This window comes from Nelumbo lutea, chromosome 5 (assembly GCF_056320005.1).
Source record: "Nelumbo lutea isolate HS-2025 chromosome 5, American lotus-T2T, whole genome shotgun sequence".
Classification (NCBI taxonomy): domain Eukaryota; kingdom Viridiplantae; phylum Streptophyta; class Magnoliopsida; order Proteales; family Nelumbonaceae; genus Nelumbo; species Nelumbo lutea.
In genome coordinates, this window is record NC_142688.1 from 62,327,654 (window position 1) to 62,344,843 (window position 17,190).

Consider the following 17,190-nt stretch of genomic DNA (forward strand, 5'->3'; position numbering starts at 1 on the left):
AGAAGCTCTTACTATTCTAGAATGAAGGGATTCTATGAGAACAAAAATCGATGCCCTGTATAAGAATGACACTTGGGAAGTGGTTGATTTGCCTGAAGGGAAGGAACCAGTGGGCTGTAAGTGGGTTTTCACCATCAAATACCATGTTGATGGCACCATCGAAAAGTACAAAGCTAGGCTGGTTGCCAAAGGTTATACACAGACATGTGGGATTGACTATCTGGAGACCTTTGCTCCTGTTGCAAAGATGACTTCTATGAGGGTTCTACTATCTCTGGTTGCACATTCAGATTGACCACTTTACCAGCTGGATGTGAAAAATGCATTCCTAAATGGAGAGTTACATGAGGAGGTCTATATTGTCTCTTCCACCGAGGATTTATGACATAAATATGGAGGGAAATGTATGCAAGCTGAAGAAATCTCTTTATCTTAAACAGTCACCTAGGGCATGGTTTGAAAGGTTTGGGGCTGCCTTTGTTAACTTTTGCTATATATAGACTCAGTTTGATCATACCCTCTTTGTGAAGAGGAGGGGCTCTTTGGTGGTATATCTTATTGTTTATGTTGATGATATAGTTGTGACTGGTAATGATGTAACAGGGATCAATGATCTTAAATCTTTTCTTTATACAGAATTTGAGATCAAAGATCTGGGGGAACTGAGGTATTTCCTTGGCATAGAAGTTGCTCGGTCTAAGGATGGGATCTTTATCTCTCAACAAAAGTATGTGCTTGACTTGCTTATTGAAACAGAGAAGATGGGTGCTAGACCAATAGCTACTCTTATTGATACGAATCACAAACTTTCTACCTTAGATGGAGTATTGGTGAAAGATAAGGGGGCCTTCCAGAGGTTACTTGGGAAACTGCTCTATCTTTGCATGACTCGGCTAGACATTGCATATGCTGTCAATTGCATTAGTTAGTTCATGCATGCTCCTAGGGACACTCACATGGCAGTAGTAGAACGAATTTGGTGTTATTTAAAGGGTTCTCCTGTAAAGGGAATTCTATTTGCTAAGCATGGTCATATGAAACTGGAGGCTTACACAAATGCTAATTAGGATGGAAACATTGATGATAGAAGGTTAGAAGGTTAAAAGGTCAATTTCTAGGTACTGTAGCTTGGTGGCAAGTAATATTGTTTCTTGGACAAGCAAGAAACAATCAGTTGTTGCCAGATCTTTAGTTGAAGTCGAGTACAGAGCCATGGCTCATGGAGTCTCTGAGCTATTTTGGTTTCGATCCTTGGGGAGGAATTGGGTATTGAGTATGATAAGCCATTAATGTTATATTGTGATAATCAGGCTACCATCAACATTGCTCACAATCTAGTCAACATGACAAGACCAAACATATTTAACTTGAAAGACATTTTATTCGAGAAAGAGTGGCTTCTGGAGAAGTTTGTCTACCATTTATCTCTTCTAAAGGACAATTAGCTGATATCCTTTTCAAGGGAATCCCCAAGGCCAATCTTTAGCATAATATTGGCAAGCTTGGCATGATTGACATCTATGCTCAGCTTGAGGGGGAGTGTAGAGAGGATGGGCTGAATGGCCCATAGACTGTTTACTTATTTCTTTTGTTTATGTTCTTTGCTGTAGTGGGCCTTACTTATGTTATGCTTCCTTTAAATTATTCGTCCAATTAAGGGCCTCTTTGTACTTACTGAAAATTAAGTTAATGAAAAGGGATTAGGGTGTAAGAGAGGATTACATTTGAAAATCTTTCTCTGAACCCTTATTGCTGCCATCTTCTTCTTCCTCTTCTCTCTACTTGCTTCTCTCCTCTGCTGCTCTCTATCATCTTTTTGACTATTTTTTATTAGTCCATTTGTTTCAAAAGACTGTTTTTCTTCTGTTTTCTTTGACCACATCCCAATGGTCCTAATAAAAAAAGCCATAGTAAAACCATCTAGGCCAGGTGCTTTGGATCTATCCATTGAGAAAATTGCCTACCTATTCCCCTCTTCTTCAAAACTTATCTCTAACAAGTTTACTTGTTCTTTAAACAATCTGGGCCATTCTAAATCTCCCAATCTTAGCCTATTATTCAATGGCTTTCTAAAAATTGATTTGAAGTGATCCACAAGCATTTTGGCTAGCCCATCTTGGTTCGTGACTTCCTCTCCATCTACTTCTAATTTAGTCACAAAATTTTTTCTTCTCTTCCCATTGGCCAAGGCATGGAAAAATTTTGTATTTCCATCCCCTTCCTTGATCCATTTATGTCTTGACTTTTGCCTCTAGGAGATCTCTCTAAGAACAACTTCCAATTCCTTCTTTAGATTTCTTCTCAAATCCCTTTCTTGCTCATTCATAATCCTTTGAGATTCTTTGGAGTCTAGTTCCTCAATCTTGGATAGCAAATTGGTCATTTGTTCCTCTATCCTTATAAAACGCTCCCTATTCCACTCCTTTATCTTGGATCTCAATCTCTTCAAAGTTTTGTGGAACCTTACTCCCTTCCACTTTACCTCTCTCAATTCTTCATTCCACCACTCCTCAACCAAGCGCACAAAATCTAGGTGAGTTAACCACATATTCTCAAATCTAAAGGATCGTGGTCCAGAGTCTAGAGGTTTAGGGCCTAATTGGATAGGGTAGTGATTAGAAGTAACTCTGGTAGAGCTTTAGCCACCAAATTCCTCCAATGATTCTCCCACTCTACATTAAATAGAAACCTATCTAGTTTCGAGCAAAGGGAGTTTTCTTGGAAATTACTCCAAGTAAAATTGGTTTGTAAGAGGGGTATTTCCTTTAGGTCAATGTGTTAATTAATTCATTGAATTTTCTCATACTGGTTGTGACCATTCTTTGGGGATTGTTAGATTAATTACAAAACCTAATTACATTGAAATCTCCCCTAAACACCAAGGGCCAACCCATATGCCTTGTATTCCATACAGCTCCTCCCACATCTCATTATAAGTATTTGGCCCATAGACATTGGTTAAGACCCAAGTGAATCCATACCCACATTGCTGAACTTTAAAGACAAAAACTCTTCCTATGAGTTCTTCCATTGATTCTACAACATTCTCTTGCTCCTCATGAAGGAGCCGAGGTCCAACAAACTCCTCTTGATCTCCACACACTTCTAACCCATTTTCTATTCAATTTTGTTAGCTTGGTTTCTTGTAACCAAGGTTCAAAGTATCAATACGTGTCGGCCCGTATCAGCCGATACGTATCGTATTGGGAACTTCCCGATATGCCCCTACAGAGGGTGTATTAGGGTTTTGACCAGTTCAAGGGGTGGATGGACCTTAAACCGGCCCCTCCCCCTCTGAACCAGATTTGAGGAAAAAAAACTAAAAAACAAACTACTAATATTGCCCGATACACCTCTACTCGCGTATCGGGCATATCAATATTTTGAACCTTGCCTGTAACATAACTATATCAGATTTCTCTCTACTTGGCAAATCTTTAATTGCCCTTTTTCATGTGCTCTCCCCAAGCCTCACATTCCAACTAATGATTTTCATTGTAAGACTCCTTTCTAAAAGACTCCACTTTACAAGGGAACCTTCTTTCTCTCTCCTCTACCACTGAACTTGATATCACCCTAAATATCTAAGATTAATCTCTCTACTTTTGATCTTTTTTTCTTTTTCCTTTTTGTATTCCCCTCTTTTTTTTTTTATTTAATCTGAAACACTAACTTCAACCACCTCCCCACCCCCAACTAAGAGCTTTTGTGATAGTCTTTCGTTAGAGGAGTTATCACTTGTTCCCTGTCATCTACTCCCTCCTTTTCTTTATACTCCTCCAGTAACAGACAGATCTGTTCCTATATTCTTTCTAGATCCTCCTGTTTATTCTTGAGTGACACGTCTACCCCACTCTACTCACCCTCAATGGTTCCAAGTTCTCTACTCTCTACTCCCCCCCTCCCCAAATAAAAAATTTCCACTTGGTCCCTTTGTTGTTGGAGACCAAGGGGACTACTTCCGAAGAAGGGGGATCAGTGTCAAGAGGCAAGCCTAAGCCTGTTTCCTGAGTTCAGATCTGCATGGGAGAGTTTTTAGTGGAGGTCAAGACCTTGTCAGCTTTGCATCCGAGTTAGTCTTCCACTACTGTCCAGCTTCTAGCAAGACGTTACAAACCATTCTGGTAAGCTCTTTCCCTTCCAAACCAATATCCTGTTCTACCTGAGCTAAGGGGCTGACCTCCCTTGCAAGTAGGCAACTCCTGAGCCACAGACCCCACAGTCGAGGTCTTCGTAGGCCAGTCCATAGCATTCAAGTTGTCTTCCTCTACTCTTTGTGATCCAGCTTATCTTCCTGAAACATCACTTCCATTCCCTAGCTATCTTCTTCAAAGATGTTCCTCGAGCTGTTTAGGTTGATGCTCCCCAGGCTCACTGTATTGTCTGAATCAGTGTCACTATAGTCTTCCTCAGAATGAGAAACCTTCCTAAGCTCCTCTAAGTTGCTTTGTCTGATACATCTTGAGTTGCACTTTTCTAGCGATAATCTGTTTAATCTTGCAGATGCAATCTATTGCATAGAGATTCCAAGAGGAGAAGAGTTGGAGCTTCCAAAAACTTGGCTTGTTGAACTCGAAGAAGAAGATAGATGGTAAATACCATCTATTGACAAAACACGTCTAGGCACGTGACTTTTTAAATTCTCATATTTTTCCTTGCGCCCCTTAGATGGGCTAACAATGCTCGGTCCAGTTGAAATCTCCTTTCCAAACCTTTTAATATGCTCTGCCTGACCCACCTTAGGTGGGCTGACAAGGGCTGACCCATTAGAAACTTCCTCCCCTGGTCCTTAAGGGCCTACTTGACATGGCCCAACAGCAACATCCTCCGACTGAGTGGGCCCATAGTTTAGTTTCTGGGGCCCACCAACATGAGCCTGGCCTGGATTAATTAGAGGTTGAGCCTTGTCTTTTTTCATTTTACCCAACTGTTTATCTTCCCCACCTTTTGGCTTTGGTTCAAGAGAGTTTACTGACCCCTTAGAACCTTCTTGCATTTGAGTAGGTGTATTTGAAAATTTATATTTGGTGCCACTTGTAGCAGCTAGAGCGTAAGATCTGTCAGATGCCCAGCTAATGCCTTGTTGGTCACATTAAGATTTTCCAACTTCTGCAAGGCTTTTGGAACTCTAAAATCCTCTTCGCCCTTTTTTGTATAAATTCTCTCCCTTGCAGGTCCTCCAACCCCTTGCTGCTATGTAGGGTTTCATCTTCAACCTTTGCATCTTCCTCCTCTTGAGCTTCCCTCTACAGTTCAGCTTCTGTGGAGGAAACCAGCCAAACTGCCATGAAAGCTCTTTTAACTTTTAAGTAAACTTTCCTGGGAATCTCCTCAGGCTTGACTCCATTCAGTAAAATTGCTGTGGACCTGAGGTCTCCCCAAAAAACACCAGCCAGCCTTGCTCCACACAATACTGCAATTGCTTCTGCTACTTTATCATTCCAAAGATGGAATGATAATCCAACAACACGCACTACCACCCCATCCAGAACAGAGAATTCCTTCGAATTTGATGGAGACCACTTGAATATATTCACTGAGCACCGAGCCAAGATCATCCTGTAGACACAGCCTCAACTTTTAATTTGTTTTCAAGTGGATCAAGCAAAGCTTAGCACCTGTCGAAAGGCGTTGGGATAAAAGTGGTTCTCATCTTCAACTGTTTTTCAGTAAATCAGCAATCTTCTCCCAACTTCTACTTGGTTTGTCAACTTCAACGATCAGTTTACTTGTCCATTCTTCTTTTTCAGCAGTTACCAACAGAGCCACTTTATTTTCAGCTTGCACCAAGGTCAAAACATTTTGCCTAGGGGGTTTGAGGTTATCTGCTGTCTTTGAGATTTCCTCTTTTTCCTTCTTTCTCCTTTTCTCCCCTCTGTTTTCACTCTTGACATAAAGTCTCTCAGAATCTTGACTATCTCAAGCCACTATTGGCTCTTTCTTCCTTCGGGGATACAAACTATCTGCTTCCTGTTCTTAGCATAGAACCCTGAAAGAGCTATGAAAGATCCTTTATGATTTTTCCTGCATTCCAGCACTTATCTCCTTCCCACCTCTGTAAGGAACTCTTTCCAGCTTCTTTCCTCTCCTTCTGAGCTTGCTTCATCTACAAAGTCTGTGAGCCACTCCACCACATCTAATCCTACCAAGAACACCATAGCCATCTTGGCATCCCTGATTTTCATGCTGATCTGCCCTCTGATTCTTAGTTCCTGAAACAGAAAAATTTTTGCCTCCACCTTTAGAGATCTTCTCCATCGATTGGCCTCCACGAAGTTCTCCATCTCTCCAATGCTGGAACCTACATTCTCTCTCATGAGAGTATTTTGTGTTTAGATGATCATTTTGTGGTCTGTTGTATGGTTTTAGTGTCTCATGATAGGATTTTAAACACCAGCTTCAGTAACAGAAATGATTTATGGAAGCTCTGTATATTGTAAAGATTTTGCAAATTAAAAGAATTCTATATCTATATGAAGCATACATTGATATTTTAGAAAATGGTAAAATGAAAATGAAAATGAAGCACATATTCCTTGTATAACAAATAATTTATATTAAGATTTTGAAGGTAGTGGAGAAGAGTAGATGAGATTGGGTTTCAATGATAAAGTATCTAAAGCAGATGAGAAAATGGGCATTAATGAGGTGGTCAATAAAGAAATAGAGGTTGGAAAGATGGGGATATTCTTCTTAGGAGAGGAGGCTGCTAGATAAGTGTTTATTAAGTCTAAAGATGAGAGGTTGGTAAGTTATTTCTAACTTATTATTAAGTGCTAGATAAGTCTGGCACTATAGAGTGTGACACTCACTATTAAGTGTGTATAGTATATATTGCAGGCCAGGTTTCCAGGCTGGGCTAAGTATGATCTCCCATAGTGGTTTGTGACTGATGTATTGCAAGGAAGGTGGAATTCTGTTTGGCTGTTTTTGGATGTTTTGATGATGAGATTCTTCTTTGTTCTTTCTTTAATGATTTTTCTATTTACTATAAAACCAATTTATATTGATGAGAGAAAAACTTCTCGCAAGTAGGTTATTTGCAGAAACACTTATGTGAGGTTCTGAGAGCAGAATTACCCATAGCAAACACCAATATGTGTTATTGATGTAATCTAAGCAAATTAATTGATGAACTATTAGGCTCACCTAAGTTGTTGCCACATGAACTTATACCAACCAGCATTGCATGGATTTGAACACTGGTTGGAATCTGATGCATGTCCAAGAGTCAGATTTGGCAAGATGAGAAAACATGGACTCATGGATACGTCCATGGAAGAGTATATGCTATTAAAATAATTCATGCTTTTTGAATTCTAACATTATATACTTACAAAAAGTGTTGCCTTTGTTACTAAACAAAATTACACAAAAATGGATTCGTCTTATAGTTTTTCTGTTCATTTATGTTGAATAGGCTAGGAGATAAAAAGGAAATGTTATGTAGAAGTGCCCTTGAGAATCCATTGAATGGAAGACTTGGATGTGTTTTGATACGATGCATCATCCATTTCAGAGAGTCCATGCAACATCCCCGGTCTTAATTAGAAACTTCATGAAGCAATTGAATTTAATATCTGATACAGATTTACAGAGATGTTACATGTGGAAATATTGAGAGGTAAGTGTATGAATGATGTGGTTTGGGTTGCTTGGCACTCCATTGGACATGTTGAGCTTATGGATATCTACCTCACTACAAATTTGATGGTTTTCTTTGTCATTATGGGATTAATGGATAGATCTATAACATATGTCATGCATGGGTACAAGAATTTGGTCTGGATATTAATTTAGTATTTCATGTAGGGATCAGAGAAATTTCTTGCACTAAATTCTCTCTCTATGACACACACACACACACACACACTCACATATTCAACTGTCTTATCTGTAGCTTTCTCAGAACAACTTTTATATTCTTGCAGGAACTTAAACGAGAAATTAGCAAAGCACATATAAGAATTGCGGGACCTCTCATAAAAGGGCCAGCTGGTTTAGAATACCTGAAAAAGGCATTTGCCAACCGTTATAGGTCACCCTCTGATGCCTCAACAGCTCTACCATTGACAGTGCAATGGCTATCATCTGTAAAGGGTAGTTCAGAGCAGGAATGGGGTGAACATACAGATTCCTTGTCAGCTTCGAGAACAAGTCAGATTAGTTCTTCTCAGGGCCTTCCTCCTACCCTTAGGACTGGTGGCAGTGTGCTTGTACCATCAAACAGAAGCCAAGGGAAATCCTTTCCATCAGTGACAATTGCTACCTTTACAGGTATGAGTGCAAAAAATTTCTTAGGGTGTCCTAAAAACATATAGGAAAAAAATCCTTTCATAAGTCTTTGAATCCACCTTTTCCTCTTTAGTGGTAGTTCTTTAATTATCAGTTGTTGGAATAGGTAACCAACAGCCAGAATGCAAGGGAGAAAGGATTGATCTGTTGGTGAGGCTTGGCTTGTTGAAGCTAGTTTTTGGCACAAAAGGGCTAACACTGGAGACCTTACCTGAAACCCTTAAGCTAAATCTCTCAAGGCTAAAAGCTGTTCAGTCCCAACTTCAGAAGAGTGTTGTTATTGCTATCAGGTAGGTCGATGTTATTGCTCTTTGTTTTTTGTTCTCTACCTTCCTCCCACCTTTTTATAGGATCATATCTAGGGAGAATGTAAAGGGAAATGGATTAGTACTAAAGAAACTTGGTGGTGGAATGAAGAAGTTAAAAAATGTAATCAGATTAAAATGAACATGTTACAAAGGATGGCAAAAAGCTAAAAATGCAAAATATTGGGAAAATATAAAACCATAAGAGAGGAAGTCAAAAAGAAGGTGAATGAAGCTATGCTTCTAATGAGCTTTACCATAAATTAGGCACTAAGAGGAAGAAAAAAGAATATATATACTAACAAAGCTGAGGGAAAGGAAAGGCATAGATTTAAACCATGTTAGGTGCATTAATGATGAAGAGCAGTCTTGGCAAAAGATGAGAACATTGAACAAAGATGGAAAAACTATTTTGAAAAATTATTAAATGAACAAGGAGAGGGTGCTAATGGAGGAGAAGCTAGCAATAATAATACTATTAAAAATAATACGTACCTTTGTAGAGTTAGACCTACTGAAATAAAAGAGGCACTAAATAACACAAAGAAGGGAAAGGTGTTAGGACCTAACATGCCCAACGAATGAGCAAGGAAAGAACAGCCTGCTCTGATACCATGTCAATGGACCCAGAGCAAAATACAAAATTCTGGGGATGAAGAATGGATGATTCGATCCTACCCCAAGGGTCCGTTATATAGAAAGTGAAATTACAGAAATTACAGAGAGGCCCTTGCAGGGCTGAAGTGAAAATAATAATAAATAAGAAAACAATACAATAAGGACTACAATAAAATGGTACATCAGGGAGTTCCTTCACATTTTATACTACTTTGGGCTCTAGTCTTGAGCTGGGGTCATCTAAATTTTGACAAAAGTCAAACTTGTGCTAGCCTAAATTGCATCCTGACTTCATTCAGTCTATTTGGCTTCAGATCTTGTCATCCTTCCACAATGAGATATCACTGCTAATAGTGCCTCTTTGATCTCCCGTAAGTCTCCTTCAAACTTGTGGAGACTCAACTCCAACCGATCGATTTGATCTTTCACCATAGTTGATCTTGTGTTGGTCATGGTTTTTTCTTGTGCCCTGATTCCAATTTTGTTGAGTTACTAGTCAAAATAGAAACCACTTCCAAGGTGGCTTAACCTCCTCAAATTTGAAATTAAAAAAAAAAAGAAGAGAGAAAATGGACAGAAAATTCTCTCTTGTTATTTACCTAACACCAAGTATTTCGCTTACAAGTTGTCAGATCCAAATCAAGTAACTAAATGGTTCTAGTCATAGTCAACCCCTTTCAACTAACCGGCTAACATGGCCTCCTATATACATATACAAATCTCAAGGGTGGTGGATTGGAAATCATCATCATCCTCCATGCCTTATCCCAACTATATGGGGTCAGTTACATGAATCTTGTTTTGCCAATCCATTCTATACTTATATTTAAAGCCATATCCACTGTTAAATTTTAAGTGCTTGAATAATTTCTTACTACTACCTGTGTTGTTTTTTGTCTACCCTGGCTCTTTTAGCTCCTTTCACTTGTAACAAACCATTTATTCTAATTAGAGTTGTTGGTAGTCTTCTATGCATGTAACCAAACCATTTTAGTCTACTCTCATTTTATCATTTATTGGAACTACTGCTTGGTTTCTACAAATGGCTTCTTTCTTGATCCCATCTTTTCTAGTTTTTCCACTCATCCATCTTAGCATTTCCATTTTTGTCACACTCATTTTCTGAACATGTTTCTTGACAACCCAACACTGGTTCCTTGCAACATAGCTGGCCTTACATTGTTTTATAGAATTTTCCTTTTAATCTAAAGTGTTATTCTCCTATCACAAAGTCATAATGCACCCTTCCATTTTTCTCAACGTGCTCTAATTCTGTTAGTGTCATCCTCCTCAACCTCTTCCTTGTTATGAATCATTGAACCAAGGTACTAGAAATGGTCACATTGAGTTATCTCTTGGTCTCCAATCTTTATTGTATCTTGTTTTGAATTCCTACTGTTACTAAATTTTCATGTCATATACTCTATTTTAGTCCTACTCTCTTGTCTCTAGGTTATTTGTCCATGAGCTTAATTTTGCATTTAAAACAATGTCATCAATTAAAGCAATGTCATCTGCAAACAACATACACCATAGAACTTCTTCCTGAGCATGTTTAGCCAATTCATCGATGATATGTGCAAAGAGACAAAAGGCTAAGTACTGATGGTGAAGACCCATTGTAACTATAAAATCTTATGTCTTTCTAACTATTGTTCTAACATTGGTTGTTGTCCCCTCATACGTATCTTTAATTAGGTCTGTCTACCTATTTTATACCCATTTGTTTTCTAAGACTCATTATGTTATCTCTCTAGTAACTCTATTATAAGCCCTTTTTAGATCAGTGAACACCATATGATGCTTCTTCTCTCTAAATTTTTTATCAGTCGTGTCAAAAGAAATATAGCTTTCATGGTTGATTTTCCTGGAATAAAGTCAAATTGGTTATTTGATACACTTGTTTCAAGTCGCAATCTTTGTTCAATTATTTTCTCACAAAGTTTCATTGTGTGGCTCATTAGTTTAATCCCTCAATAGTTGTTACAACTTTGTATTATCACCTTTGTTCTTAAATATAGGCACCAAGTTTTTCGAAAATCATCTTTTAATGGTTTTTTCTAAACCCACTTGAGGTGCATAAGCACTAATTATGTTAATGATTTCACTCACCAAAAACAAGTCTTACCAAAATTATTCTATCACCAATTCTTTTAACATTTACAATTTCATTTTTTAAATCCTTATTTACTATTATCACTCCATTTCTATTATTCACATCTCGTATATCATAATTTGTGGCCATCAATTTCTTTAGCTTTTTTACCTTTCCATTTAATTTCTTGTAAGCATGCAATATTCACCTCTTCAAAGTGACTAAACAAAGTCATATTTCTTGGATTACTTTCTTTACCCACCTCCGTCTAGAATGACGTGTAGTAGGGATAATTGGCTTACTTATTTTGGGCCTGAGAAGAGTTAGAGTGATTATGAGCCTTGCATGGTGGTGTGGGGTTCTATCACTTTCTTTCGTGATGGTTGCTTGATTTAGGACCAGCATGTTGAGAAGGTAAAAAAGGAAATGGTGTAGGTTTAATTTTTTGCCTTGGAATTTGAGAAGACACAGGCTTCTTCCACTCCTACATCTTGTTTGGTTTCTACCACCTTTGGTTTAAGAGATAATTGCAAGAATGTGTGGCATCTTTAGCATAGATGCATGATCCATATGTTGATGTAATTAGTTTTTATTTCATTTTGGATGTTTGCTTTCTAAATACATGGTAAATTTTGCATATCATGTTGTTTAAGCAAAAGTGATATTGAACCTTTTTTTTCCTCCGTTGAGCATCATTTTAAACTGATGCATAGTGATGTATGGTTCTTTTCATTGATGTTTTGCACCTACTACACCTGTAGTGGCTTTTGTTACAGGAGTTGAGCCCCGTCTAGACCAACATCCAAAAATTTTAGTACATTTATTTCTCTCCCACTCCCCCCAACTCCCCAAATTTTTTCTCTCCCCACTGATGTTCTCTCATCTTGCATGTGTATCTGCATCTGCATGTGCCACTGGACTAGCATATATAGATCAGATGCCACAATTCTGCATAAGTGCACAGAACTGGATAAAGTTTCTGTCCATCATTACTACCATTTGCAATGCACGTACTTCCTGCAAATATAGACATTATTGGGGTGGTCAATCCTATTAGAACTAGGAAAAACAAAAATTAACAGTCATCATCATGAGAAAACTATAAATTACTGTAAAACTTTAAGCATAACCCGCTTAAAAAGTAGACAAATCAAATTCTGAGCTCCATCTCCACAGACATGTAAAATAACCAAAATACTGTCTAAAGTTGAAATGCCTCTTTGAAAACACCCCATATTTGGCCCACTTGGTTCCTGCATCACCTTTGTCTTCTAATCTGGATCTTTTCTGTGATGCAGCATTTTGGTTCTCCGCCAGATCCTTATTAGTGAGAACTTGGTGACCAGCGCCACAGAGATGGAGAAAACAGTATACAAGTCTGTGACAGAACTCTCTAATCTCCTGGACAGGGTTGCTGATGTGGGAATTGCGGAAATCATCGATGCTATTGATGGTTTTTCAGGAGGGGATAACTTCTCGGATGCAAAGAAGATCCAAGCAAGGAGGGAAGTAATGGCAAACATGTTAGTCAGGAGCCTAAGAGCTGAGGACGCTGTTTTTATGAAAGTATCACGTGCAATTTACTTGGCAATGCGAGGAGTGGTGCTCGGGGGAAGTGGATTGCAGGGTAGAGAATTGGCAGAGTTGGCCCTTGGACGGGTGGGTGCAACTATCCTCATTGATAACATTATAGAGGCAGGAGAGGTTTTGGTCGTGGTAGCAACGGTATCTATTTCTGTTCATGGGCTTTGGTACGCCCACCTGATCTAAAATCATGTGGTTTTGTTCCAGAGAAAGTAGATAGGTGGAGAAGCGTGGGAAGGGAAATTTCCATTTTATTTTCTGGTGTACATTTGTGTACATTTGTCTATAGTGCAGTTGCACATCATATGAATATATATATAGAAAGCTGTACGTAATGCTCTTCAATGCTTTTGTTTTGCATCGGAGTGCAAATGAAAAGGATGCAAACTCTGGTTCAATTTTATTTTGCCTCATGTCATATTTACTTCAATCAAATAAAATAAGGTAAATTTTGAAATAAAAATTCATCAAAATTTGCACCCAAATCTTTTGCACTACCATAATTTTGCATCAGCGCAAACAAGTTTCCATTGCAACCAAATGTAGCATTAGAATTACCTTTGGCTAGTCCAATTAAAGGGTGCAATTTCTGTGGGCTTGGGTTTTGCTTAAATTTGAAATGGACCTGGCCTGAAAGTTGGGGCTGAAAGTCTAGGCATGATAAAATGTAAAATCTTTAGATCAGGTGCCCGATTTGCACGGTTGTACCCTTACCAATTGTAAGTAGGAGGTGGTCAGGCTAGATGGGGATGGTTTCTTTGAAGGACAAAGGAAGACCAAGAGTGAAGAATCAAATAGGAGGCTAGGGTAAGGGGAGTGATGAGATGGCTGAGTAGGGAATCCAATGATTGGGTTAATAAGTAATTGAATGAATGATCCTCGTTATGAGGACCTTAGGGAGGGACTCCGAAGTCCCAAAAAGGAGCCAAAAGTGTGTTTTTCTATTAGGAAAGAGAATATTATATTTGTTGTCAATCATTAAGGAACATTGTTAGGGTTTCACCACGTATCTTTATGAGATCTCTCAACGGATGACTTTTCCTTCACCCAAGGATTCTCATAATCTATGTGTGCTATCACCTTTCGCACTTTATTTAATCGACTTGGCGCTAGTGACGTCATCACGGTCAATACTTAAGTCCGGTTCTCAATGAACCATAGCTTTGTAACGTTATAGGGTTTATTGTGAGACCGCGCTCCTTGGGAGTTTGTCGCAGGACTGCATGTGTCCAAGATTCATCGTAGAACCGCATGCGTATAAAGTTCATCGCTGGTTTAACTAGAACCTATTTTAGGCTCATGTCAAGTGTAAGTTCATTGCGAACGTGCGATGAGCCATGCGATACACTACAAGTTCATCGCAGGTGGCCGATAAGCTAAAGACTGATCGTAGGCATCCATATGGTATCGATTTAGTGTCTTCTGGATTCTAAAGGACTGAACAAGCACTATGTACCTATATTAGCCCCATTGCTTATCGGTAAGTGGAATCTTATCGATAAGCATTTTGTCTTCACATTTGCCTTGAGGTTCTACGATGGGTCGGTAAGTATTTGTGCATTGAGTATGGAGATCTACTCCATTTTGCGATTTCATGTGGGTAAAAGAAAGTTCATTTGGGCTTTTGTCAACCCCTCTATCTATTGACAGGTTAGGAGTTGGTTATTCAAGCAATCGTGTGTCTTTGTGTGTTAGTGGCTTTGGGCAAGAGTTAGGTATTTGTTCTTCAATTGGTTTCCATCCCTTTTGTGATCTAGCCCCCTGTCTTTTGATGATTTACTTTCTATCAATGGGAAACTCTACGTCGGATTTGCGAGCTTCAACCCCCTTAACCATTGATAGGAAGGAAATTAGCAAAAGACATTCGCATTGTTGTTCGAGTGTGAGCGCTCAACCCCCTTATATGTCAAAGTAATGCCTATTGTGGATGCACGATATCAGTTAATGGTGAACGGGTTCAATGACTTATCGTATTCAGTGGCTGATGGAAACGTGGTAGGTATCATTATTGTTTTCTTAACTATCGTATCGTAATAAATGTGGTCTATTCGTGCGTGCGGCATAGATGCGATATCAGATATTTAAAGTGGTATCGTTTTGTCCCGCCTTTTGGAGTGTATATGAGTAAATTTCTCCTACTTTTCGTTATGCTTCGTACTCACATCTGTTCATCTTCCCCAGTGTCGTTTGTCATTCCCAACATGTGAGAGATGTTTATAAAGAGACAGCAAGCCTGATCGGCTTTCTACTTCGCCTTCTTGCTATCATATCCCTATTCTCTTTTTGTGTACTCTTTTGTCTACCCTACAACCTTCTTTGTGCCCTCGTTCTTGTTTCCCAGCCTAGCCATTATCTATCAAACATGGTCCCTCGCCAAAAGAAAGTTGTGTCCCTTTGTTGACTTCGTCAGAGAAGTTGATACGACGAAGTTGTTGTCAGAGCACGAATTGGCCATGGAGGCTGACGGGAGATGGGGTTTCTGGCCTCCAATGCTGGTAGCTAGGGGTATAGGTGGTGTGTTCGACGTCGTCAACGACATCGAGTTGATGTGTGTATGTGGCCGGTCAAATCGGTCGGTTTTGTATAAATGTCAAGAACCTAGGACTGATAATTCGAAGTCCCCTAACAGTTATACCGGATGGACACATCACATCTCGGAGAATCCGATGTATTGCCAGATGCTGCAAGACTCTGATTAGCTCCTGTTCGTGGATTGCTACACCGACCTTCCGGGTAGGGAAGCGGTTGAATACGTGAAGCATTTGTTGGAGCATTGGTGTTGTCGTACCCACACCTTCATGGGTGCTTCCGAGGAATTCACTGTTATTGTCGAAGATGTGGTTGCTTTGTTGGCTTTGCCCGTCGGGGGCTCTATGTCTGCTCAACATCTCCAGCATATTGAATCTATTCCTGTTGATTCGAGGGAACTCTACGATGAACTCATCGGCAAAATTGTTGCATATAAGGCCCAAGTAGACCAGTCCACCTTTTGGGGAAAGATGTCTTTTGGAGCAATGGTTGGAGTACTGGTTCGAGTCTCATGGCAAGAGGGATATGATGGTACAGGGTGCGAATAGCAAGTGCCACCTTGCTGCCTTCATTTTGTATGTCGCCTCTCGCTTCCTTTTCTCGAGACTTTCCGACTATGGCTTGCGCACAGTTTTGGTCCTGCTCGCCGTGCTTGCTGCCCTTAGCTTTTATGTTCTTGGGTTATCTATACAAGCAGATGGACGATATTGTCCAGCAGATTATGGACCCAAGTTGTAAGAGGCGTATCGGCTACATCTGTACCCCCTTTCTATGGATGTTTTTGTGTGAGCGCTTTGACCTCAGCGTCACACCTCGCCCTCTTTTCCCGACGCATGTTGATGTTGCCACCATGGAGGGGGACGAGTCTGAAGAGTTTCCCTCGATGGGTTCGTATGGAGGCCGTACACGCAGGTTGTGCCTCACGCAATGCCATTCTGTGTCGGCATTTCGGTTCCAAAAGGCGGCGATCAGCAATGCATCGTGGGGGTCAAGAGTCCTGCTACAGTGTAGCATGATTGATAACCTAGCCTGGTGTCATAGCATACCTTGATCGCACCGGCGAGGCTCAGTTGGTTGTTTACCATCTAGACCGTGTGCTCTAGCAGTTCGGTTAGGATGAAATGGGCGCCCGATTCTTGCAGTCCTCAGGAGAAGATGTTTTCTAGGTCTGATGCCATGACCTTGCATTTCCTTGCTCTTCGTGATTCCCTATTGCAGGGTATTTGAGGGTACAGAGCTGTAAGTCCCTCCATTTTGCCTATCTTTGCGCATTGTTTGGGGATTTTCAAATGTTGATGAGAACAAACCCTCACCTGCGCCAAAGTCTTAGTTCCTCTTGAAGATCATGCTATCAACTAAGGTGAGAGTCCAAGTGCTGCCCTTTCCCCGGTGGTCGTAGGGCCAGCCCTTAATACTATTGCGACCATGATGGACTGCATCATGAACTGACCCTACGATGAACTCTCATGGCTAGATTTTGCTCGGTGGAGTTGGGCTTCTATGTAAACATTCGCAGTTGCTCACTTTGTAAATTATTTTTATATATAAAAAAAGAAAAGAAAAGATGTGACTTTGTAATTTGTGTGCTAGTGCTTTATCGTAGCACCAGTGAGCTACTGGCCAAGGTGTGTTATTATTAAGTTCTTAGCTTATAGCAATTTTAATCATTAAGGAAGGTTCTTTCATTATGAGGGAGCCCTCGCAAAGACATTCGAAAGAACTTTGATTTCAGAATGCAGCTTTATCATTCATTAGATGTCAGGC

At 39.8% G+C, this 17,190-nt stretch overlaps 1 protein-coding gene across 2 annotated transcripts in view; it reads left to right on the plus strand.

Annotated features, from left to right (window-relative positions):
• Positions 1-13,360, plus strand: part of LOC148852700 (uncharacterized) — a 35,306-nt gene extending 21,946 nt beyond the window's left edge. For both annotated transcript variants that reach the window (XM_088944190.1, XM_088944191.1), the window contains exons 9-11: positions 7,932-8,277; positions 8,402-8,585; positions 12,612-13,360. In XM_088944190.1, the coding sequence (XP_088800316.1) occupies positions 7,932-8,277; positions 8,402-8,585; positions 12,612-13,083 (1,002 nt within the window). In that variant the 3' untranslated portion in view covers positions 13,084-13,360. The remainder of the gene's footprint in view (positions 1-7,931; positions 8,278-8,401; positions 8,586-12,611) is intronic.
• Positions 13,361-17,190: the final 3,830 nt, after the last annotated feature.